This window comes from Hyperolius riggenbachi, chromosome 4, assembly GCF_040937935.1.
Source record: "Hyperolius riggenbachi isolate aHypRig1 chromosome 4, aHypRig1.pri, whole genome shotgun sequence".
NCBI lineage: Eukaryota > Metazoa > Chordata > Amphibia > Anura > Hyperoliidae > Hyperolius > Hyperolius riggenbachi.
Window position 1 is genome coordinate 332444753 of NC_090649.1, and position 24850 is coordinate 332469602.

At 38.9% G+C, this 24850-nt stretch overlaps 1 protein-coding gene across 3 annotated transcripts; it reads left to right on the forward strand.

Moving 5' to 3' along the window:
* Positions 1-5501: 5501 nt before the first annotated feature.
* Positions 5502-21712, forward strand: ZBTB18 (zinc finger and BTB domain containing 18). 3 transcript variants are annotated; one of them, XM_068279528.1, is made up of 2 exons: positions 5502-5587; positions 18760-21712. In XM_068279528.1, the coding sequence occupies exon 2, from the start codon at positions 18774-18776 to the stop codon at positions 20325-20327; it is 1554 nt and encodes a 517-aa protein (XP_068135629.1). In that variant the 5' UTR covers positions 5502-5587; positions 18760-18773; the 3' UTR covers positions 20328-21712. The 3 variants fall into 3 exon arrangements, with proteins under 3 accessions (XP_068135629.1, XP_068135628.1, XP_068135630.1); XM_068279527.1 differs by lacking the exon at positions 5502-5587 and adding an exon at positions 17352-17542; XM_068279529.1 differs by lacking the exon at positions 5502-5587 and adding an exon at positions 18262-18321.
* Positions 21713-24850: the final 3138 nt, after the last annotated feature.

Genomic DNA, 24850 nt, shown 5'->3' on the forward strand with positions numbered 1-24850 from the left:
GTCCCAATGGCCACAAATTTTCGGAAGGCCTCAGAGTCCACCAGCTGGTATGGTAACAGCTGGCGGGATAACAGTTCCGCCAAGCCAGCTGTGAGACGCTGGGCAACGGCGTGACTGGCAGACATTGGTTTCTTCCGCTCAAAGATTGCCCTCACGGACACCTGGCTGCTGCTGTGGGCAGAGGAGCAGGAACTGCTCAAGGTGAGAGGCGGAGTGGAGGAGGTTGGCTGTGATTGTGAAGGTGCAAGGTAGAAAGCGGCTGTGCAGCTGCCTGTCACACACACACACACACACACACACACACACACACACACACACACACACACACACACACACAGGTACCCTGAACAGGTGCAATGACTGGTGGTATTAACAATGCATGCGCTCACGTAGGTATAGGTAGGTAGGTGCACTGAACAGTGAACAGGTGCAGTGATTGGGATTACAAATGTGCAGCTGCCTGTCACACACATACACAGGTACCCTGAACAGGTGCAATGACTGGTGGTATTAACAATGCCTGTGCTCACGTAGGTATAGGTAGGTAGGTGCAGTGAACAGGTGCAGTGATTGGGATTACAAATGTGCAGCTGCCTGTCACACACACAGGTAGTCACTGAATGTGCTGGGCCTGGCCATGGCACAGTAGGAATTACCAAGGCTGTGCAACACAAGTGTCTGTTGGCTACACAAAAAAACAAAAAAAAATAGATCACAAGAACAAGATTAGCTCTCAAAAGAGCTGTTGAGTGCTATTTTAGCAATAAGAATCAGCAAGCTAACAAGCCTACAAGCAATCAGGAACAAGCTAACAAGCCTACAAGAGCCTAACTAAGCTTTCCCTATAGCTCTCTCTGCAGCAGCAGCAGCAGCTCTCTCTTCTCTAATTACTACAGGCACACGAGTGAGTCCAATGCCTGACGCTGCCGGCCTTTTATAAGGGGGGGGGGGGCCAGGAGGGAGTGTAGCCTGATTGGCTACAATGTGCCTGCTGACTGTGATGTAGAGGGTCAAAGTTGACCATAATGATGCACTATGGGGGCGAATCGAACTTCCGGAAACGTTTGCGGTTCTCTGCGATCACAAACCCCGGAAGTTCGCCGGTTCCCGTTCCCCGGCGAACAGTTCGGGCCATCTCTACTGCCAGTGCAATGCATGGCATTTCCATCCTGAGGCAATTTTCAGCGATGTGATTGTGATTCCACCCATAGGGCTTGATTCTCTAAAGTGTGATAACTGCTTTCACTGCAGTTATTACGCGATCTGCTGCGCACAGTGCTTATCACGCGAACAGCGTTAGTTCACGTGATAAGCGAAGGGTATCATGCGATCATGTGCGCGTTTCACGTGAAAAGCACACATGATCGTGCGATAACCTTCGCTTCTCACGTGAACCAATGCTGTTCGCGTGATAAGCACTGTGCGCAGCAGATCGCGTGATAACTGCTGTGATAGCAGTTATCACGCTTTAGAGAATCAAGCCCATTCAGTGAATAGAAACCGCAATGCTATTGCGTGTTTTTGTCAGCAGCCGTGCGTTGTGATTCCACGGTAAATTGCAATACATGGGTACATTATGCCTAATACACACTATACAATTTTCTGTTAGATTTTTCAGTTAGATTTTCTGTAAGATTTTCTGATTAATTGCTAGACAGATAGATGGTTAGATAGATAATTTCCAACCTGTTGGAAATTATCTATCTGGCCAGTAAATCTAATGCTGGGAATACACGGAACGTTTTTGAGCCATTTAGATGGCTCGATTGATAATTTCCGACATGTCCGATCTCCCGCCCGATCAATTCTGCGCTCAATTTTGCATAGGGAACAATGGGAAAAGATAAGAAAACGAATGGAAGATAAGAGAATCAGGCAAGAAATGGAGCTGGAAACCGATCGGGCGGGATAATCGACCCTCAAAAACGTACCGTGTATTCCCAGCATAACAGAAAATCTTACAGAAAATTGTATAGTGTGTACTAGGCATTAGACAGTGCAGTCTATGCACAACTGGTGTCCCCACAGATTGCGTCCAATTGTGATTTGGTAAACAAGGTGGAAAGTGGGGCATGTGAATAAGGGGCCTTACTTGACAGTACTGCTTACCTCTTCCCTAAAACAAATATGCTGCTAATCTTGTCAGATTTTTGTCCAAAACATCTAATCTGCATACTTGTTCGGGTTATTAAATGTAGAGGATCAGCAGGACATCCAAGCCATAAATATGGCTATATACCTATCCCTTTCACATCAGGTCCCCTTTAAAGCTCTCCTAGGCATTGGTGTCCTAAATAGGGATGGTCAGAAATGCTAATTTCCAATCCCGCAGAAATTCCAATCTCCGCCAATGCTGATTATGGATTCCGCGTATTTCCGATTTCCATTTAACAATTTCTGCTTCTTATTTCTGAGGAGTCTTTTTTGGGGGAATTATTTTGCATTCTCCGATTGGCCAACTACTTCCGAGTTGACTCTACATTCTCTGAATGGTGCAATGTTTCCGAGTTCTGTGATTGGGCTAAACCTACCGAGTTATGGTAATACGGTATTTCCCCAATAATCCGATTTCCGTGGTATCTGAATGAGCATCCCTAGTCCCGAAAGAATTTCCATTTATTATTTTTATTATTGTGTGTTTATATACTGTAGCACTGACATCTCTGCAATTGTTTAGAGATTCTGTAGTTTTGTCACTAAGGCTAGGTTAACAGTGGGAGTTGCAACATCAGGGAAAGTGGTAACGCACATTCTCCGCCTACTGCATTGCATATAGTGAAGCATACTGCCAACGAAAAGTATGCTTCAGTCACTGTTAATGCATGCGTTTTGCAGTAGCGTACTGCATGCAGAGTGTTTGGATGCCGCACACAGTTATACCACAAAACCCACCAGCAGCACTGTGAACATCCTATAGCTGGTGCATTGCAGTGATACAAGCTGTGTTACAAAGCAGCCAAATGCCGCACCACAATGCACCATTGTGAACCTAACCTTAAGGTAGCCATACACTGGTCGATTTGCCATTAGATCGACCAACTGACAGATCCCTATCTGATCGAATCTGATCAGAGAGGGATTGTATGGCTGCCTTTACTGCAAACAGATTGTGAATCGATTTCAGCCTGAAACCAATCACAATCTGTTGAGCTGCTCCTGCCGCCTGTTCCCGTCCCCCCCCCCCCCCATATACATTACCTGAAGCTGGCTCCAGGTCCTCTTCTCTGCGCTGCACGCATCCCAGCATCCCAGCGTACACTGTGTCACTCCGTGACCAGGAAGTTCAAATAGAGCGCCCTCTATATGAACTTCCTGGTCACTGCAGTGACACAGTAAGTTAATGTACGCTGGGATGGAAGCAGGAACAGAGCGGTACAGCGCGGAGAAGATGCCCGGGAGCCAGCGTCAGGTAATGTATACCTGACCGGATCGGCCGCCACTAGCGGCGCGCTCCCTACCTGCGGGCGATCGACAGTAATTTCCCGCACGGCGCGATCGACGGACCGATCCGATTTCGGAGGAAATCGGATCGGCGGGTGCGTTTAGCGCGAACGATTGCCAGCAGATTCGATCCCAGTGATCGAATCTGCTGTCGAAACGGCGGCAAATCAGGCCAGTGTATGGCCAGCTTTACTCTTCCTCAGTGGAATTCACAATCTAATACTTTTGCCATTTTTGATAAAAAGTCTATAGTTTGAGTATAAAATGTTAACTATATTCAAATTAAACCGTATACCAATGCCTGTTATGTTGGCAATAGATGTGTGCGTTTTTCGGTTGATTTGATTATCTTAAACTCAGCATCAACTTTTCCTGGGATCTATTAACCCAGCATGCCCAATCAATAAACATCGATGCACTGTATTTAAAGTGGTTTACCAACCAAGGGTGGATGGGCACGTGAGAAAATCTCAGTTAAGCAGGCAAGGGAAAGAATTGTGAGAAATCAACAGACACATAGCATTGTACTGCATAAAGTGGTATTTTTATTGATGTATGATTCTTTTTCTGCTTATTTCTATTAGAAACAATCACTTAATTTTCAACTTCTTGTGAACTTATGCCATAATTGACCTCTGTTTGGTTAGTATTGCTTTAATGGTCCACAAATAAATGTTGCCCAGTCCCTGGAAAATGTATTTCTTCTCCTGATAGAGTGGACATGGAGAGTATAAACAAGAAAACAGGAAGGAATTGCTCCTAATCTTAGATAAAGCTGCCAGTTTGATGCCTTGAAACATGTAGATACATATTAAAGGATACCCGAGGTGACATGTGAAATTATGAGATAGATATGTGTATGTACAGTGACTAGCACACAAATAACTATGCTGTGTTCTTTTTTTTTTCATTCTCTGCCTGAAAGAGTAAATCATCAGGTTTGTAAGTGGCAGTTCCTGTCTGAGTCAGTGTGACCCTCACTGATAAGAAATTACAACTATAAAAAACCTTCCTAGCAGAAAATGGCTTCTGAGAGCAAGAAAGATATAAAAAGGGTTTTATCTCTGGCATACTTCAATTAATGTGTCATTGAGCAAAAACAATAAAACAGTAAAAACTTAAAAAGTAGATTTAAATATAAAATAAAACTGTGGAATATCTTACAAAGTTATTTTTTAGGAGGAGGATAGATACAATTGTTTATTTCATTAGTTTATTTTCACCTCGGGTGTCCTTTAAGTTCTCCCTTTACATGCAATTTTACATTTGTAAGGGATTTTCATTTGTTCTTATACCTAAAGCGGAATATAACCCTGCATTTCAACTTTGCTCTAAAACATTATTTACAGTATATTATATGCAACCAACATTTTTTTTTTACTAGACCAGCATTGGAAGGGTTACACAGGGCTTTAAAGTTCCTGGAGATTTCTGCAGACGCATCGAAGCTGAAATAGATACATTTTGTTTACAAGTGTTGAATGTGACTCATCTCTCTGACTGAGAAGGAGCTTGGAGGACAGCCAAAGAGTGTGTAACATTTATCAATAGATACATATAACTAAATAGAATGTAACAATCTGAACTTCTGCATATGAACTTTAAACCTCTGTGTTTAACCCTTTCAATGCTGGTCTAGTAAAAAAAAAATGCTTTTTGCATATAATATGCTGCAAATAATATTTTAGAGCAAAGTTGAAATGCAGGGTTATATTCCGCTTTAAAGTTTAAGAAATTGCAATATCTATTGTTAAATAACAAGGTAGTGAAATGGATTAGATGCGTTGTGATGATTTAACACATATTTGATGCTTTGTGATATGCTTGCATTCATTTATTAAGTGTAAATATAGTTCTGATGCTTTGGCTGTATTCGTATACAGCATTACAATTGTTTGGCTTTCATTCACCAGGATTACAGCGTTCTAAGTCCCAAGTCTCAGCACACTGCATTACTAACAGGAGAGTGAATGCACTGGCTCTAGACCAATAATATCAAACCAGAAGTGACTTCACAGTAAGGGCGGAAGTGGAATTTGAGAGTACCAGTGTATGGGAGGAAGATCACCTGGACATAATGCTGCTTTGGAGGGGAGCTAACGTGGATTGAACTGCGTACTGGGACTGGTAAAATGCTGCAAAAAAGGTACTGTATGGTTGTTCTACTGGATTGATGATTACCAGAATTGTAGACTTATATGACTAACATTCATTGAAAACATTTTACTGTAGATGATCCTGATGACTTAGAGTAGAAGGGCAGAGTCTGTCGGTGGCAGGAGCACTGAGATCTGTGAAGGTTGTTTAAGCTGGGGAGAGATTACATATGTTGCCATTGTTTTTAATGCCTGTAGGAGGTGAGCTGAGACAACCAAATCCTGAAACCTTTAGTAGTTTGCTGCACATGGTTATAAAGTGTAATTGTCTGCATATTTTATTGTGCTCCCTTTTACAAAGCTACAGAAATATGAATATAATAAAGAACTGGGGAAATGGAGCAATGAATTGTTAAGCCCTAGAGATAAATTAGGAATACGGAAGAGAAGATGACTGTTTTTAACAAATTTGTTGTTTTCTTAAATGATCTTGGCTAATAGAAGAATTTAAAATAATTAGAACATCTTAAGCTGACAAAATAAAGAGTATGGGTGTGTAAAACAAAATTAAGAATTTATTATGATCTATGTATTATCTCCAGAAATTTAGAGTATTGAAAAGGTAAATTGGAAAAAAACGTAGACCCTGACTTCTACTTCCTCCATTTAGAGGCACAGTCTGAAAGGTTATACATTTGATATGATGCAGCAGCTTACTGAGAAGCATCAGAAACATTGTGAATTGCTTAATAAATACATTTTAGTTTAAGGAAAATACATCTGTTTGAAGAAAGGAAGATTTTAAGCTGTATTGAAAGGAAGTGGACCCTTGTAAGTCCACCCAAGGTCTAGTCATGGAAGGAAGGAATAAATATGAGTATGAAACAAGAAAAAAATAAATTGCACTTAAAAAGAGGAAAAAAAAAAATAGGATTAAGATGATTGCAGGCTTGATACAAAAGCAAAAAGGACATGAGGCAGTGCAGGGATAATAAAGAATTTCTAAGAAAAAAATAAATAAACAAAGAGTTAAGTTACATGTCATTATTATTATTCCCCTTGTTTGGATTTGCAGCATCTACTCCACATTAAGACTTTTGTAGACATATTTTTTTTTCTTTTTCACATGTATTAGTAATTAAGTAAATATTGAAATTATTTTAAATTATCGCTAAAACAATGTACAAAGAACGAGATAGGGACTGTACATTTGTTCTTAACTTTAATCCGTTCTTAAGTCGGGTCGTTTGAAACCGCTTCTTCAAACTTCCCCCCCGGAAATGACATCATCGCGACGGGATCAGGCCCTTCGTATTGGCGGGTTGTTCGTAAGTCGGGCGTCTGTAAACCGGGGACTACCTGTACTCTCAAACTAAATTTAACCTTCAGAATGAAAGGACTAGGTATGTGCACAAGCACTTTGACATTTTGATTTTGCAAAGACATGTATCAAGATCATTCTGTGAAATAAACTAAAATTGCTATTTGCACAAACATACACAGCATAATCTCCACAATCCCACTAAATGAAACAGATTATACTATAGCAAGATAAGAAATTACAAATAGGACAACATTAACATTTTGCATATTTTGTAACATTGAAAATTAGAAATACCCTTCACTAAAAATAATTGCTTTTGGTGTTATAATGAAATAGTGTTCTTAAAATTATACCTAATGTGCCCAGCAACAACTACTATATGGCTTAGTATTGTGGTTTTATGTAGTAACTAGTGACCTAAACCCGTTTGAAAACGGGCTCTAGGTCTGTCATCACCGCCTGCCCGACGCGTGCGAGCACACCCGCCACGCGCACCAGCTCAGCCGGCCCGCTCGCCCTGCGTCCTCTCCCAATGCCTGTCAGTGCTTGACACACGGACAGGACGCAGGGACACTTGCCAATTATTAGGTAAGATATGTGTATGAGGGAACATTTTCAATTTTTCAAAGGTTTTATTCTATGAACTTTATTTTATTTTCCTGTGTACTATGCTTATTAATCTTACTAAGTGGGCAAGCATACCCAGATTCTATGTATTGTGACATCATGGGTCTCTTTAGACCTTTTAGGCCTCCAGTGGGCACTGGAGTGCTTATGCCCAAGTTCTGTTGCCTAGCAGCAAGCACTTCTTATGAGAACTCAGAACAGGAAATGATCATAAGTGATCACTTCCAGTTTAGTAAATGATGCAAACTTAAGGAGGCACGGTAACGACATATAGTAGACTATAATAGATCATTCAGGATACCCATTTTTATGCTAATAATTCTGGTTTCAGCTCTAGAAATATTTCCCGCTCACTTCAGAGCGCAGCAGAGCTTTTCGGCACCTGCTGCGAGACCGCACAGCGCTGAAGCTTGATACGGCTATAGCAGTAATGCTATAGGCCGCACCCCACTCGGGGTATTTAGGTGATTCAGCGATTGCGAATTAATACAGTATTGTAAAAAAAAATAAGCAATTTTATTTATTATGTTATATTTAGTGACGATCCTCTTTAACTAATGCTATGTATCAGACACAGCTAGAGTTCAGGCATTAAAAAATATATAAGCAAAGTACCCTGAATATGTAAGCGGAGCTGCAGATGGGAGACCAATTTTCCATTTATAGCCGCTATTAACATGGGCGCTTATAGGGCACCCAAACTTCTGTGGTGGCCAATATTTATCATATATAATGGCGGAGGTGCCACCGATATCAGCGTGTTTGTGGTGGGGGTGGTCGTTAGGGTTAGGCATGGGTGTGGGGATGGTTAGGGTTAAGCATCGGCAGGGGGAGTCAGTTAGGGTTAGGCTTTGGTGGAGGGGTTGGTTGGGGTTAGCCATCGGTAGGAGGGTTTGGTTAGGATTAGGCATTGGTGAAGAGGGGTCTGTTAGGGTTAAGCATCAGTAGACCGAGGGCTCGTATGAGAATAGGGTTATGCTTAGTAATAGTAAAATAGTAAAATTTACCAGTATTGTACTATTGGAATTATTACTGCCCAATAGTAGACTATTAGTAAGTTTACTGATATTTTACTAGTGGATATTTACAGTACCCAAATTTCCACAGTGCCCATTTTGCTTGTACACATAATCTGTGAAATAAACATAATTTTAGCTCATTTCACATAAGTAGTGACTTGAATATTTGAATGGAAAAGGATGGCCTGCATTCACTAAGAAATTGGTAAGAATAGCTAACCTCTGGATATTTCAGTTTCCTTCCACATCTAAAAAAATACTGGAAGGTAAATTTGTTAATTAAGTATAGTAGAGACAATGGGGTTGAAACATGAAACTGGGGTAATATTTCTGTGTGCAAATAGTGCATGGCAATATTACTGTTACTACCAGCACCTGTGATAGTCAAGTACCCTAAACGCTGCTACGGTAACACGTGCTAGTAACGCAGTTACTGTAGCAACACTCGAGTACTGCGGTTGCGGTAATAGCGTAACCCTTCGGTGTGATAATAGCGAAACTCGCTGTAACCTGGTGCCTGTAGTAACGGTAATATTGCCGTGCGCAGTCTGAGCACAGCAGTATTACCACAGCTTTGTGCATCAACCCCATTGGGCTGTAAACTCCATTTTGGACAGTTAGCAATGTGAATTGCTCAAATTCTCTGTGAAGCAAATGTTTGGTAATAACTATGATATTAAAAATACCTCTTCAGCCACGTACAAATGTACAAGGTACTTGGCCACAGGGATCGGGGCGCAAAATTTGCAAAAAATGGAGCAGGTGCTTTATTCCTCAGTCTAAGCATGTACCACTTCTGCATCAGATTTTGCTCAATTATTCCTGGTACTGCTTTTAATAAACACATGTCAGGGGGCAGTATAATGGCAGCATCCAGAGTTTACATTTGATTTAGTTGCTGCTTCTTGGCATTGAATTTGATTTATTTGGTTTAATTCTGCTGTTTATCATTGAATATGATCATTTAAATTGTCAACCAGTACTCCTAAGTCTTTCTCTAAGTTTTACATCACCAACTGTATCCCATTTATTTTATGTGGTTCTAGACCACTGGTACGGCCAAGATACATGATTCTACATTTTTCAACATTGAATTACATCTACTATTTTCTTGTCCATAATGCCATCCTATCCAGATACTTCTGCAGTATGTTGGCAACATTGCATTTTATTTCATCTATTAGGCCATTAATAAATACATTGAAGATTACTGGGGCAGCACGGTGGTGTAGTGGTTAGCTCTCTCGTCTTGCAGCGCTGGGTCCCTGGTTCAAATCCCAGCCAGGGCACTATCTGCAAAGAGTTTGTATGTTCTCTCCGTGTCTGCGTAGGTTTCCTCCGGACACTCCAGTTTCCTCCCACATTCCAAAAACATACGGATAAGTTAATTGGCTCCCCCTAAAAATTGGCCCTAGACTACAGTACTTACACTACATAATATAGACATATGGCAATGGTAGGGATTAGATTGTGAGCTCCTTTGAGGGACAGTTAGTGACAAGATATATATATATATATATATATATATATATATATATATATATACATACACTGTACAGCGCTGCGTAATATGTCGGCGCTATATAAATACTAAATAATAATTACTGGGCCCAGTGCCGACCTTTGTGTGGCTTGCTGTTAACAGTCACCCATTTAGAATAAGATCCATGCAAGTTGATGGGGCTTCACATTTAACATTTTGTTTCTCGGTGCATTTCAATGGGATATCTTTTCTCCTATTTGAAAAGTGGCATTAGAAGTTTTCCCACTGTTATGAATTTGCCTCTTGAAGTAGCCTATTTACATATATAAAATAGTGAACTGATAACAAATTGCTGCTTTTTTTACTCTCCATCAGATTTCCTATTTCAGATATCAGTATTTATAGAAGGGAATCTGATTTTTATGGTGGTGATCAGTGCTTTGCTCACGTAACACACTTAAAGGAAAGGTCCAGGCAAAAAAAAAAAAAAAAATGAGTTTCACTTACCTGGGGCTTCTACCAGCCCCATGCAGCCATCCTGTGCCCTCGTAGTCACTCACTGCTGCTCCAGTCCCCCGCTGGCAGCTAGTTTAGTTTTTGCCGACCTCGGAGGTTGGGGGCCGCATTGCGTACATTTGCATGCATTCCCGCTAGTGCAGGAACATTAACACATACATTTTTACGCTTTAGTGGTGCAACGCGTAAAAATGTATGTGTAAAATGTATGCAATGCAGCCCCTGACCTCCAAGGTCGGAAAAAACTAAACTAGCTGCCAGCGGGGGACTTTGATGGTTCACATTCAGTTTAGTGCAAAAGTGAGATGTTAGCCCTGTCCATTTTATCTTCAGTATTTTTTTTAGTGTCAAACCTTTTTATTGAAACAAATATGATAGAAGTTTTAGCAGTTACACTCTTAGAAGTAAACAGACCAAAATATCTTTTAATCTACTGCTGGGGCTTCCCATTGGTTCACTGATCTGACCAATCACAATCCTTGGAAATTATAGATTCTTATTGTTCCAGATACAAAAATGCTTGTGCCCAGTCTCTTTCTCAGTATATTGTAGAGGCAAAGTATGAAAGAGCAAATGGGATGTTGGAGAGTGCAGGTGCCCCATAAGTCACCCCCAGCACTTAACATTTATGGGGGTAGTTAGCCCAACATCCTCCTAAGTATTTCTGGCAGGGGATGAGACCCCTTGTCCTTGACAAGAGTGCTTTGAAATACAGTGGGTGGGGATTTCCTACAGAGCACTCACTCACATGTCAGTAGCCATGTGGGTTATTATTGTTCAGGCAGTGCAGCCTCATACTCACATTGTGCCAAGCCTAGCTGGTATTAGGGATAAGAGATTAGGTAATTTAGGGGAGAGCTATGGCATTTTATTTTTCTAAAAAAAAAGTCTCTACTTTTTTTTTTTGATTCTCCATTGATGTCCATTCCATTTGCCAGTATGAAACTAGGAAATTACCCTTGGTAATGTATGTAAGTGGGGTATAAATAAAACAAAAGGCAGACATTAAAACTGATATTTGGCATAAATTGAAAGTAGTGATCAGTGCTCAGGAAACATATAATCGCCACTTTGATGAATATGGTAAACAGCACATAGTAATAATTTCATTTTTCTGCCAGCCTGCTGATTGTTACTTTTAGGCTACTTGCACACCAAGACGTTGCGTTAGGTGCCACGTTAAGGTCGCATAACGTGCACCTAACACAACGTATGGTGCTGCAAGATAGGACGGTAGAGTGAGCCGCGTTAGGCGGCTCTATCCCTATAAGGTCTCCCAGAGTGGCGCTGATTGGCCGTCGGGACCACGTGATGTGGAGCGAGACACTCCACATCACGTGGTCCCGCCGGCCAATCAGCTGCCGCCAGTGCAGTGAATATTAAGTAGCCATGTGCGCGGCTACTGTAGCTGGCTCTCCCCGCCTCCTCTCTGCCCCCCACTGAGCATGTGCAAACAGTCTAACGCGGCTATAGCCGCTCTAACGCCGTAGCATGCTGCACTATCGGGAGAACGTGCAGCGTTACATGTAACGCAACGTGGGCTGTGTGAACAGCCCACTTGTGTTACATTGCTGTGCGTTGGGGGAGCGTTACAGGCGCACTAACGTGCGCCTGTAACGTCCCTGTGTGTAAGCAGCCTAATAGCATACTGGTAAGGCTGTTGCCTTTGATGTGGGATTTGAGCTCTCTAAATAGGGGGTTAGAATCCCGGCTCCAGCCAATATGTAAAACAGTAAAGAGTCTTTGGGCAAGGCTGCCTAATGATCCCGGTTGCCTGTGGAGTGTGCCCTAAGTAGCTGCAGCTCTGGGTCTTTGATTCTGCCAGGAGAAAAGTGCAAAATAATAGTTCTGTGTCTTGTCTCTTATAAATATAACGCTAAATGTTTTAGTTTCAGTATTCTTTGTACAGTACTTCAAATAATTGTTCAACCGTTTTGCAAGCATGCATCAATTTTACATGTAACTATACATACTATTCATGCATTATTCTTATCTAAAGACAGTTTTATCTTTATTTGTAGTGCAAATTTAAGAGATTTAATGGTTATGCATGCCAACTATGACTTTAATGTGTTTTTATAAATCAAATATATGAATAACATTGGTGCAGTGGCAGTTATTATCATTGATTTATATGCTGCCCTAATTTTCCAGAGCGCTCCACAAAGTAAGAAACAAATAAGGTTACATACGCATTCATGTAATAAAGGTGGCAGGAAAAAAGGGCGCAGAGGATTGCCGCTAGTAGAATATCGGTAAAATTACAGATATTCTACTACTTATTTCCAATAATAAAATATTGGTAATCTTTACCGATATTTTACTTTGACTTAACCTGAACCTACTCGCACACAGGACCCTCCCTTTACCGATGCCTAACCCTCAACCCACCCTCTACCAATACCAAACCCTTCCTCTACCTACGCTTAACCCTTAACCCCCTAGGTGGCGCTTAACACTTAACTCCCCCGATGGTGCCTAACACTTAACCCCCTTCCCACGTGTATCGCTGTAACTTCCTCCCCCCTTTCCCAGCAATGAGTGGAGATTTGGATGCCCAGAGGAACCTGATAAAATAGCGGGTGCTGAGACTTCTGCTTATTGCCACAAACTGCTGCTTTCATAACGGCGGCCTTCTTTCCAAGGCAGCTCCTGCTTTCATTTTTCCCGGCTTCGCATAATACAGGCAATGGTAAATAATGCACATTTGGTTGACAGCATAAATGTTGCATTGACTGAATTGGAGGAGAAATGAGGAAGCATAAAGAAAAGTGGGTGTGAATAGATGGATAATGCAATGACAAGATGTAAGGCCCATGAAGAACAAGCAGTGGTCAGAGGCAGACCACATAGAGCTGGTAATATGGAAGAGGAGTCAGTGCAACATACCCTGCAATTCACACTTGAACTAATAAAACATACATGGAATATGTTGGTGCTTTATAAATCAAAAAATAATAATACATGTACCATATTTTTTGGACTATAAGATGCACTTTTTCTCCCCCAAACCTGGGAGTCAGTGCATCCTATATTTAGTATAGTACTGCCCCCCTTCCTGTACCCGCAGCTCTACACTGCACACCAGCTGGGCATGTGGGGAACATAAACACACGCCAGGGTACACCACTCCACATAATGTGGAGCTGAGATGTGAGGAGAAGGACTGGAGTGTGCACGTTACAACCAGCGCAACATATTACATGAACCCGTAAATACTGTACAGAGGTGAAGTGAGGTGATCCATACTGTTTGGAGACACGCTGGTTTGCAGCTTGCTGCTGCCACTGTCCAATGAAGAGCGGCTTACTGTGTACTCATGCCGCACCTGCAGCAGCTCCATACATCCATACATGGAAAATAATCAATCCCGCCATATGCTCAAGCAATGCAGCACTGATGCTCTTAGGTCAGAGCCACAATGCGAAGCTGCAGGTGAGCTCCTTTGTCTGTCCACAAACCAACTGCAGAGAGCTGCTGTTTTTCACCTGCTAAGTTGATTAAAACAGCTGTTCCCAATTAATAAGGGTAATTAGGATGCTTTAAAACAGCTTGGACTATTTGGAATTGTATAGAAGATTGGATTTTCCCACAAACTGTGACAGTTTGTGAAGGGTATGGATAATTTTGGACCGGACATGTTTTGCTCGAATGTAAATAAAAGCTGAGAAAAGTTTTTTTCCACAATAATGCCTCTTGTCTTATTATCTTTTGGGAGACACCTATGTCATTACCTGCTAAAAAAAAATTACTTGCTGTGAATATATATATATATATATATGTATATATATATATATATATATATATATATATATATATATATATATATATATATATATATATATACACACACATATATACAGTATATATATATATATATATATATATACACATATACAGTATATATATATATATATATATATATATACAGGTACATATATACATGCAGAATTCTGTGGTGTAATTCAACCATGTTCTTTAAACGTCTATTTATTAAAGATGGTGATATACCAACATTTCAGAGCCACATGGGACCCATTTCCAAGGTTATGGACTCTTTAGTGTGGCCAAAACCATAGCTTTATAACAAAGCTGGCTTTATACCAAAGTATAGGGTATTCATTCAGTGGGTATGGGCCTTTCATTGTTTTTGAGTCACACACCTGTAATAAACATGCTGCACCAGAGACAGGGCATCTGATCTGCATGCTTATTCTGAGCCAGTGACTTAATAGAGGCATAGCATCAGCACAAGTCAGGTAAATGCTATTGTTTATTAGAGAATGAAGATGACAACCTCTGTATTCTACTCACTTTAGGTCCTTTTAACTTCTTAGTATGTGTCTTGAGGTGTGGTAGGAAGCCTGAAAGCCCTGACCAGTAAGCACCTTTTTTGTTATCTGGATGGACAATCAGAGGTTTGTTTACCTCCTAAAGCCTATTATGAATATGAAGGCTCTATTATGAATATGAAGGCTCTGTTTAGTGCAACATAGCTCCTCAATGACTGCTAAGGAACTAAAAAAAGATAATATTGATGTCACTAAGGGTTTCAGGCCCCCTCTATGTTGTATATTGAAATGTATTTCCACGATATCCCCATCCCTTTCCTTCAAGGATATGTATTTGTTTATATTTTATTAAAACAATCTTTATTTACTGTGTAAGGCAAAAAGAAAAATGTGAGAGCCCCAGTGTAATACTGTTGATTGGTATTAGTAGCAATGCATAGTAGAAATTTTACTCACAAACATGGTTCGCCACCACAGACAACCTCTACATGCGCAGATGGGGAGATTACCCTGTTCCCACTCAGGCTAAGAAGTCCTTCTCCATAGATAGGAAGAAAAATGGCAGAAACATCCATCCACCAGGTGGATATTCAATGATTTGTGCATACAGAGGTGCCAGAAAGTATAAAATATATTAAAAACATTTTAAAACGGGGGGTACTGGTGGACTTACCTCCCCATAGATGACACAACAATAATGTATCTTTAAAACATATTCAACATTTATTTCTTACTCCAATAACATCTGCAACGCTTTTCACGGGTCTGTTGCCCACTTCCTCAGGCAAAGTACAACAAGGAGCAGCTGAATGAGTGTCAGGACGGGTGGCAGGCAATTTGCATTGGTTAAAAGGAAATAAATATGTTAGCTTCCAAATCCCTCTCCCTTCAGGTTCCCTTTAAGCATAGACGAGGGGGATATAAAAAATGCATACATATCTGGGGCTTCCTCCAATTCCCAAGGCCTGATCGCTCCCTTATTGCATTCCTCTACCGGCTGTAGCCTCCGCAAATTGCGGTTTTGGATGTGTGGCTTCTTTTCTGGGGCATAAAGAAATGATTTGCATGTGCCAGGGTGATGCATCATGGGAAATCACTTAAAGATAACCTGATGTGAAAAGGATTTGGAGGCTGACATATTTATTTTTATTCAAACAATACCAGTCGCCTGGCTGTCCTCTAATACTACAGTACCGACCATGAACAAGCATGTAGATCAGATTTGCATGCTTGCTTCAGTTGTGTGATTCAGACGCTACTGACCAGAAAGATGACCAGGACTGCCGGGCAACTGGTATTGTTTAGAAAGAAATAAATATGGCAGCCTCCATACACCTATCGCCTCAGGTTCCTTTTAAAACAGAATTAATGCAAATACCTTCTGTTTTAACATGGCAAAATTTAATTTAACTTTACATTAGGGACACAGTAAATAATACCTTTTTTTCTAGCAGTGTGGGAAATTATAAGTACACCTGAGAGGTTTTTAATTATTGTATGTGTTCCAACCAAGGAAATTGTACACACAGTCGTCTACAAACAGTGTCACTAAAAACAGGAAATAACAGGCAATTTCCCCAACAAATTTGGAATTAAATAGGTCACAGATCTCCTAACCATGTCTTGAACTATCCAATTCTTAAAAATCTTAAAAAAAAAAAAATATAAAATAAAAAAAAAATAGTTAGAGTTTCTCTTAAAGTGCCTCGATGAGTTAATTCCAGCTGCAGCTAGTTTGGCAGTAACTGAAAAGCCAGGTCATTATATGCCTATCTCGTGTTTAGTGTTTATGTGACATCCACAGATGTGAGAGAGGTAAATAGAATAGAAATGTGTGCACCTATCCTGGAAGGTTGCAGTGCTATTTCATCAGCCACATGCAACAAGAACTTGATCTTTTTGTATGCGCACTTGTCAACAGCAGCTTACTTATAATGCTACTGGAAACACAGGATATAGTTATATGTGAAGGATAACTTGTACAAGAAGTGGATGTGTGCTCATATATATGTATTCTAGTGTATACATATATATTTTTTAGTCTGTGTTTGAGTGGATGCATTTTTAAATGAACTGTTGCTAGCCAAAGACACAAAGAAAATGAATTGTCGTAAAATAACTGGTTAATATTGATCTAAATGTTACAAGCAAATAATGCACTAAAATGCAAATATGCAAATAGATAGTTGTCACATGTCCATACAAATTATTTTTTTATATATATTTTTTTAAGCAGCATGTTGTGGGAGTGCATACCTTCAATACAAAAACCCATCAAGAATGGTGTGAAGTTGTTAGAAAATTCCATAATTATAATAGTCCATATGTTAAGTTGGTATGTGAAGAAAGTTTAAAGAGGAAACTTTGAAGTTTTTGTTTATACAAACTGGAGAAAAAGTTCTCCTAAGAAAAAGCTGGTGGCAGGAGTGTAGAGGAGCAGCATATGGCATTAAAAGGAGCACAGCTGGAGGTAGCATTTCCATCTGAACATGATGTCAGAGCAGCTGACAGCTTGCCATCCCTCAGCCTTTTATTCTAACACACAGCCAGGGAGTTAGTGTGTGCAGAGCTGTGTGGGGAAAAGGTATCTTATTCCTCTCTAACATCCTCTCCACTTTGCATCTGTTTATCAGTCTGTTTTTTTTTTTTTAATGTCTTCAATTTCTTCCTTGAGCTAATCTCTACAACCAGCATACAACACTTCTAAGAGGAAACAACGTATTGCAGGTCTATGTATAAAAAAGGTAGGACGTCTGCTGCAAAACTTTTCACTAACACGTATTATTTGAATTTGTTTTATTAATATGGGTAGCGGTAACTTTTTGGGTGTGTGGGAGAGCTGTACACATCCAGATACATGTAGAAGTGTATTATACATTATACATGATGGTTTGTTTTGCTGTCTTATTTCCAGCCTGTATTTAGTATAGATATGTAATATTGTTTCACCCACACTTTTCATGATTTGTAATATGCAAGTTGTGATGTAAAAATGTATATGTGTGTATATATGTGTATATATGTATATATGTGTATAAATATGTGTGTGTGTGTGTGTGTGTGTGTGTATGTATGTATGTATGTATGTATGTATGTATGTATGTATATATATATATATATATATATATATATATATATATATATATATATATATATATATGTTCTGTTTTATTGAAAATAAATCAAGTTTTAAGTTTTGTATGTGCCAGAGATCAGTATCTTAACATGATCATGAACAGATCAGCACCTAACATGAAATGCATATTCCTTTTTATGTTTTGTTTTGTTTTTTTCTTTAGTTGTTGATTCTTTAGACTGGTTTATGTGCTGGAAAACTAATTTAGAACTTGTAGATTTGAGCTGCTTGAATTGGCCAGACAGCTGTAATCGCGCTCCTCTATTCTTAATCTCTTTATCTGGGCAGCAGCTGCCATATGGCCACCGTCAGCTGGATCAGATGTTTATAAGCTTCCTTCTTCGTCCCTCTGTCCTTTCAGCCTACTAATTTGATCACAGCTACCTTGTGAGCTGCCCTCCAATCTTTATTTTTAGCCCTCTTAAGGATTAGGATTGATGTGGGTTATAGGGCACTTAAAGTGATTGTAATTGTTAATCTTTATATTCTTTACCATGTTTTATAACCATAATATATTACTTTTATTTTTTATAGGGTTTACTCCAATATAAACTTTTCAGGACGTTTTATTTAAGTTATTCAATGTGTTTGCCTTGTTTTTGTACAAATACAATTTTCTGTATGTTTTTAAAATTAAAATTACACATAGTGGACAAAATGAAACAGGGAATGAATCCTTTTCTGTAGTTAGTTCACTGTGGCTTTCTAAGAATTAAGAATGTACTACAAACTGTATTGTTCATACACTCATTTTGTCAGAGAGCGTTTGTGATAAATTGTATTAATCATAATAGTACCTCTCTAATGCAATATCTTTTTGTTTAGGTTATGAAGACAGTATGGATTTTCCAGAACATAGCAGACATTTACTACAGTGTTTAAGCGAGCAAAGAGATCAAGGATTTCTGTGTGATTGCACTGTGCTTGTAGGAGATGCCCATTTTCGAGCTCACAGGGCTGTATTGGCCTCATGCAGCATGTATTTTCACCTCTTTTACAAGGATCAGCTAGACAAAAGAGACATTGTTAATCTGAACAGTGACATTGTTACAGCTCCTGCCTTTGCTCTGCTGCTTGAATTCATGTATGAAGGGAAACTCCAATTTAAAGATCTGCCTATTGAAGATGTGCTTGCAGCAGCCAGCTATCTCCACATGTATGACATTGTGAAAGTCTGCAAAAAGAAACTGAAAGAAAAAGCATCAACAGAGGCTGATAGCACAAAAAAGGAAGAAGACTATTCAAGTTGTTCTGATAAAGTGGAGAGTCTCTCGGACGGCAGCAGCCATATGGCAGGTGATCTGGCGACGGACGATGAGGACGGTGAAACAGAAAAGATGCACATTATGACTGATAAAGGTGACATGACAATACCATCTGAGAATGTGTGGATGCGACTGTCCTCTGATTCAGCCAGCATTACCCAGAATAATGCAGACACTGGAACCCACACAACAGCTGGGAAAACAGCACCTAGCCCTAGCAGCTCTACTAGTTCATTGTCTGTGAGATCTAACACTTCCATGAGGGATGCAGCAGATTCAGACTGTGTCCTGGACCTTTCTGTGAAATCGAATGTTTCAGGAACAGAACCATTAAGCAGCTCTTATATTTGTTCACCAGATAGTTTAAGAAACAGTCTGGTTCAAGTGAAAGTAGAAAAAGTTTCAAGTCATGAAAATGACCTAGATACTAATGACTATGATGTGGAGCACACTATGAAAGAAGGTGTAAACACTGATGTGAGGGCCCAGTATGAGTCAGTTCACATGGGCTCTGTCAGAGATGATCCAGTCTTAAGAGAGTTGGATCATGGAAAAGCAAGCGATGACGACATGACTCCAGAGAATGAGAGAGTTCCAATGGAAGGAAACATGGACAGCAGCTTGCTTCCATTTATGTCAAATATACTTAATCCAGCTGGGCAAATATTTATGTGTCCACTCTGCAACAAAGTGTTCCCAAGTCCACATATCCTTCAAATCCATTTAAGTACGCACTTTAGGGAACAAGATGGCATTCGCAATAAGCCTACTAATGATGTTCACGTTCCCACTTGTTCCCTATGTGGCAAAACGTTTTCCTGCATGTACACACTTAAACGTCATGAAAGGACTCATTCTGGAGAAAAGCCTTTCACTTGCGCTCAGTGTGGAAAAAGTTTCCAGTACTCTCACAATTTGAGCCGGCATGCTGTTGTCCATACAAGGGAGAAGCCACATGCTTGTAAGTGGTGTGAGCGTAGATTTACACAGTCAGGAGATCTATACAGACATATCAGAAAATTTCACTGTGAACTGGTAAATTCTCTATCAGTTAAAAATGAAGCACTGAGTTTGCCAGCAGTGCGAGACTGGACCTTAGAAGACAGTTCTCAAGATCTTTGGAAGTAAATAAGAAGTGCATGCATGCGTGCATACATCATACTTGTATTTACATATGCACTGGTGAATGTTAGGTGACCGCTCCCCTTTTTACTAACATGATTATGTTACTTGGGATGATACTGCTATTTAACTATAATATGAGCCATGTTGTTGTTTTTTTATTTAATAGGTTTATTATCTGTGGTAAGTATCCAGAAAAGCTCATGCACATTTTTAAAGAACTGTATGTCCCCCAAATTTCTGTTTCTAAGTATTCGTATTGCACTTTATCAGATGTTCACATCATAACTTTTGAAACTGAAAAAACGTAATATGTAAGAAATTTCCTTTTCTGAATATCTGTATTTTAATTTGGTGGGGAGACACTGGATTTGAATTAATTTATCAGTCAAGTACCACACTGTCAAGTGATCTCAGCCTGTGCCTATTGTATCTGCAGTCAAGCTTATTTATAAAGGGAAGTTTCCTATAGACGGAATATTCATTCATTTACCTCTACAGTCCTTGTAAAGAAAACAAAACCCCAGATACTCCTATCTGCTTAGAGTGGAGTTCTAAACTGTGGTAAAATTATCATTGCCACTTTTAACAGCACATTTTGTTTTTGCAAGAAAGCTTTGACCGAGGTAGATACAGATTGTGAATATGACATCTTAAAAGTCAGTTTAAAATGTATAGCCTATTTTGTATCATTTTCAGTGATTCTGTAATTCCTCACAAATGCTGCTTTTTATTTATCATAAAACTAAGAACTTATCAATCATTTATTAATTTCTGAGATTGTATATAAACAAGCTAATTATCTGAATAGATTTTCCTTTGAACAACAGCTGTTATAATTGCAAGCTGGCACTCTTAAAGTGGCAAAGAGCACCATGCTGTATGGGTTATTTATTTGCCTATTTTACTTGAAGAATGATCTCCACATTAAGACGTTAGATTATTTTTCTGATGCACTTTGTTTCCAGGAAAAAATATGTATTTATGCAGATTTGTTTGTGTTGGTCTTTCTCACAGGATATCCCCTGCCTCAAAATGTAGCAGAATATTGATTATACAAAAAAAACAAATCAAGAAAAATTATTTTGATTACTGTTGATATTAATAAAAAAAAACTTAAATGAAACTCCAGATGACACTATAGAAAAGCAAAGACTGGTGTGTATCCAATCAGCTTCATGCTTGGTCATTTAATATATTTATTAGAAAGCACTTAAAATTCCTATAACTATTTTCCTGCTACATAACTTGTTATAGAAAACGTGCTGGGAAAATGGATTCATAGCGTTTATTTCTACAGTAGCCGATTTTTTTCTATTTATTTATTTATTTAATAAGCTCCAGTATTGTAGAGTGGTTAATGTAAGGGACATTTCCAATAATTGGGGGGGGGGGGGGGGGGGTGTTATGCTCAATTTTCTTGTTTTTCTTAAATTACCAGGACATGATCAGACACAAAAGGACAATGTGACTTTAGTTCATCTATCACTCCTTGCTCAACCTTTGTAGTAAATATTTAATAACACCTTTGTTAATTTAGGAAAGACAATCAATGCTTAGGCAGTTTTTTTTTAATATGAAGGTTATTACTCTGTATGAATACGAAATTTATTTAAGATTACTGCTGTCAAGCTTTGACAATCATTGTGTGATTTATTTTCCAGGTAATGGGGGGGTAACTTATTATGCTGGTTTCATTTTGTACTTTGTGTGTGTTTAGTACATTTAAAATTGTGTGCAGACTTCAATAAATTGCATAAACTGATAAAGATCTTCATACTTTTCACAATTTAACTTGCTAAAACTGCGTACTAATACTTTTGCAAAGGGATTACAAAACTGATTGCTGGTGTTGCAGTAGTAACAATTGATAATAATATTTATAACAGTTTAATCAGGAAAAAAAACTACTCCAATTATATGTATTGTAAATATTTGGGAAACTGCAGCCCAAACTCTGTAATTGTTACATCATCGCACCTTTAAAATTCACGAAACTTTATGACTTCTCCTGTACATCCAGATGAGTTGGGTTAATTACTGGCCATCTTTCACTTTAGGAGAAAGCAAAGTGGTCACAATTACAGAAATACTTATGACTCATATTTTTAAAGTGAAATAACTCGTATGTATCATAAATGTGTACTGTATTTGTGTGGAGCGTGGTGGCAATATTAGATTATGGTTCCTTTAAATGAAAGGAATAGATGTGAATGATTCAGTAATCTCTGCAAAGCACTAGAGAAAAATATCACTGATAAAAAAAATATCAAAAATTACACTGTATAAACATAATCATTCTTTTTTTTGTCTCTACTTACATGCCTTTTTCTAAGAGGATTATGGTGAAAACCGATCCCTTTTAATGCCATAACTGCACTGGAGTTATCAGATAACTGACTACAATTTGTTCCAATTAAAAATTAAGTATTAGCATTACACATAACTCATTCTATCAATTTTCACTCTCTGAATGCACAACTCGCACAAATAAGTTAGCAAATGATGTTCTGCAGAGGAATATATTTATGTAAAAAAGAGCCTGATATATTGCAAGTAAAGAGCTTCCATCAATTTACAGTAGTCCCTGCCCCAGAAACAGCTTATAGCCCTGTATATGGTACTTATCAGTGACTTATTCTTGTGGTCATTTCAGCAGAAGCCAATTAATCTATCAACATGTGTATGATTTTAAGATGAAAGACACATAAGCATGCAACAGTCTTATTCTGTACATACAATGTTATTAGTGGAGTTAAGGTACTGCAACTCTTAATTGCTAACCACTTATCCATCCTACGAAACATTGCAATTTTATGTAACTACACCCCCCCCCCCCCCCCCCCACATTTCCCTATCCAGCAGCAGCAAAAAAAAAAAATAGCTACTGATACCTTTTAGCTTTAATGATGTCCATGCTAATGCTGCATACTGGGTAAAAAGTATAAATGATATTGCTCTAAAAGACACCATAGCCTACACTGCACTGTTCCGTTTAATAGTCACGTATTTTCCGCAAACTCTACGATTGCAATTTTTTTGCATTCTGTATTTCATATTTTAAATACTTTAACTACAACATTTATTTAACTTAATCTACCACATAATTTAGAGCTTATATTGGTAAATGCTTTAAAAAAAATGAGACCAGGGAAATTCTCACGTTTCACATGCAAATGTATTCATAAATGGTTAACAGACTGCAGTCTGGTCATATTGCCCAGTAGTGTGCCAATAGTCATTTCTAGAACCACCTGACTGTGTACTACCACCAAACTGGAAGAAAGAACGAAACATCAATATTTCTTTATTACACTTCTTGCTTATAGAGTTCTTCAGTTTTTGTTTATGCTATACAGTTGTTTTTCCTGAAGCATTTTATGTGTGTGTGTGTGTGTGTGGGGGGGGGGGGGGGATCTAAGGGGCAAGAGAGAGGTGTAAATATCTTTATTTTGTTAATCCTGTTAATTTTCAGAGATTTTTTTAGAAGTTTTTTTTTATTGTTGCATGTTTTTTGTTCTTTTCCTTTTATTTTTTTATTTACCTTTTCTTTTTCTGTGGTTGTTTTGGAAAACAGCGTGTCTGCTGAGGAAAGTAATGTCACACACAGAGGTTGATGGACAGTTAGTTATAGGCAGGATAAATGATGAGGCTCTTCACATAAGGAATGAAGGTAATGCAAGTAACAAATTGCTCAACCAGATTCTTTATAATATAACCTCTTGTCCATGCAGCCTTTAAAAAGTGTATACTGTTGAGTCCACCAAAAGCAACGATCTCCCCAATAGACTTTTTCAGTCCTACCTTTTAATAGCTACAAATTTAAAAAGTACTAGGCATATACCCTGATGGTCCTTATCTAATTCTTACTATCATTTGTGCACCGTTACAAACTGTAGAACTTCTATTCCCCTCTTCAGAACAGAGTTTCTGGGATCAATATAAAAAGACAGGGAATTCTAAAAGAAACTGGATTCTGATAGATATAGCTGAAGCTGCGATTTAACGCTAATAGATTTTTAGGGGTGAAATGTGGAGCATTAGCACCATCATAAGCAATTGAATGCCCGCAACAGCAGCACAGACCCACTACTGACTTTGACTGGGGTACATCATGCAAAGCCCATTAGACATCCAACACCCGGTTCCATACAAGACTGAACCCTGGGTGTCTGCTTAGAGCTGTAGTGTCATACAGGTAAATAATTACTTCAGCACTACATTAAAGCCAGTTCGTAAAGAGCCACTGCATGCAAAATTCCGATCTTGTAGGCTTAACAAGAAACATGTTGTTTTTCATTTAAAGAGATACTGAAGCGAAAAAAATTATGATATCCTGAATTGGTTGTGTAGTAGGGGTAATTACTAGAACATTGGTAGCAAAAAAAATATTCTCATATTTTTATTTTCAGTTATACAGCTTTTTTTATAACATTGCATCATTCTCTAATACTTGCAGTTTACACATTATTCAGCATTCTAAAAGTTTTTGCAGAACAGGCGGTGAACTTTTGACCTGTCCTGAACTG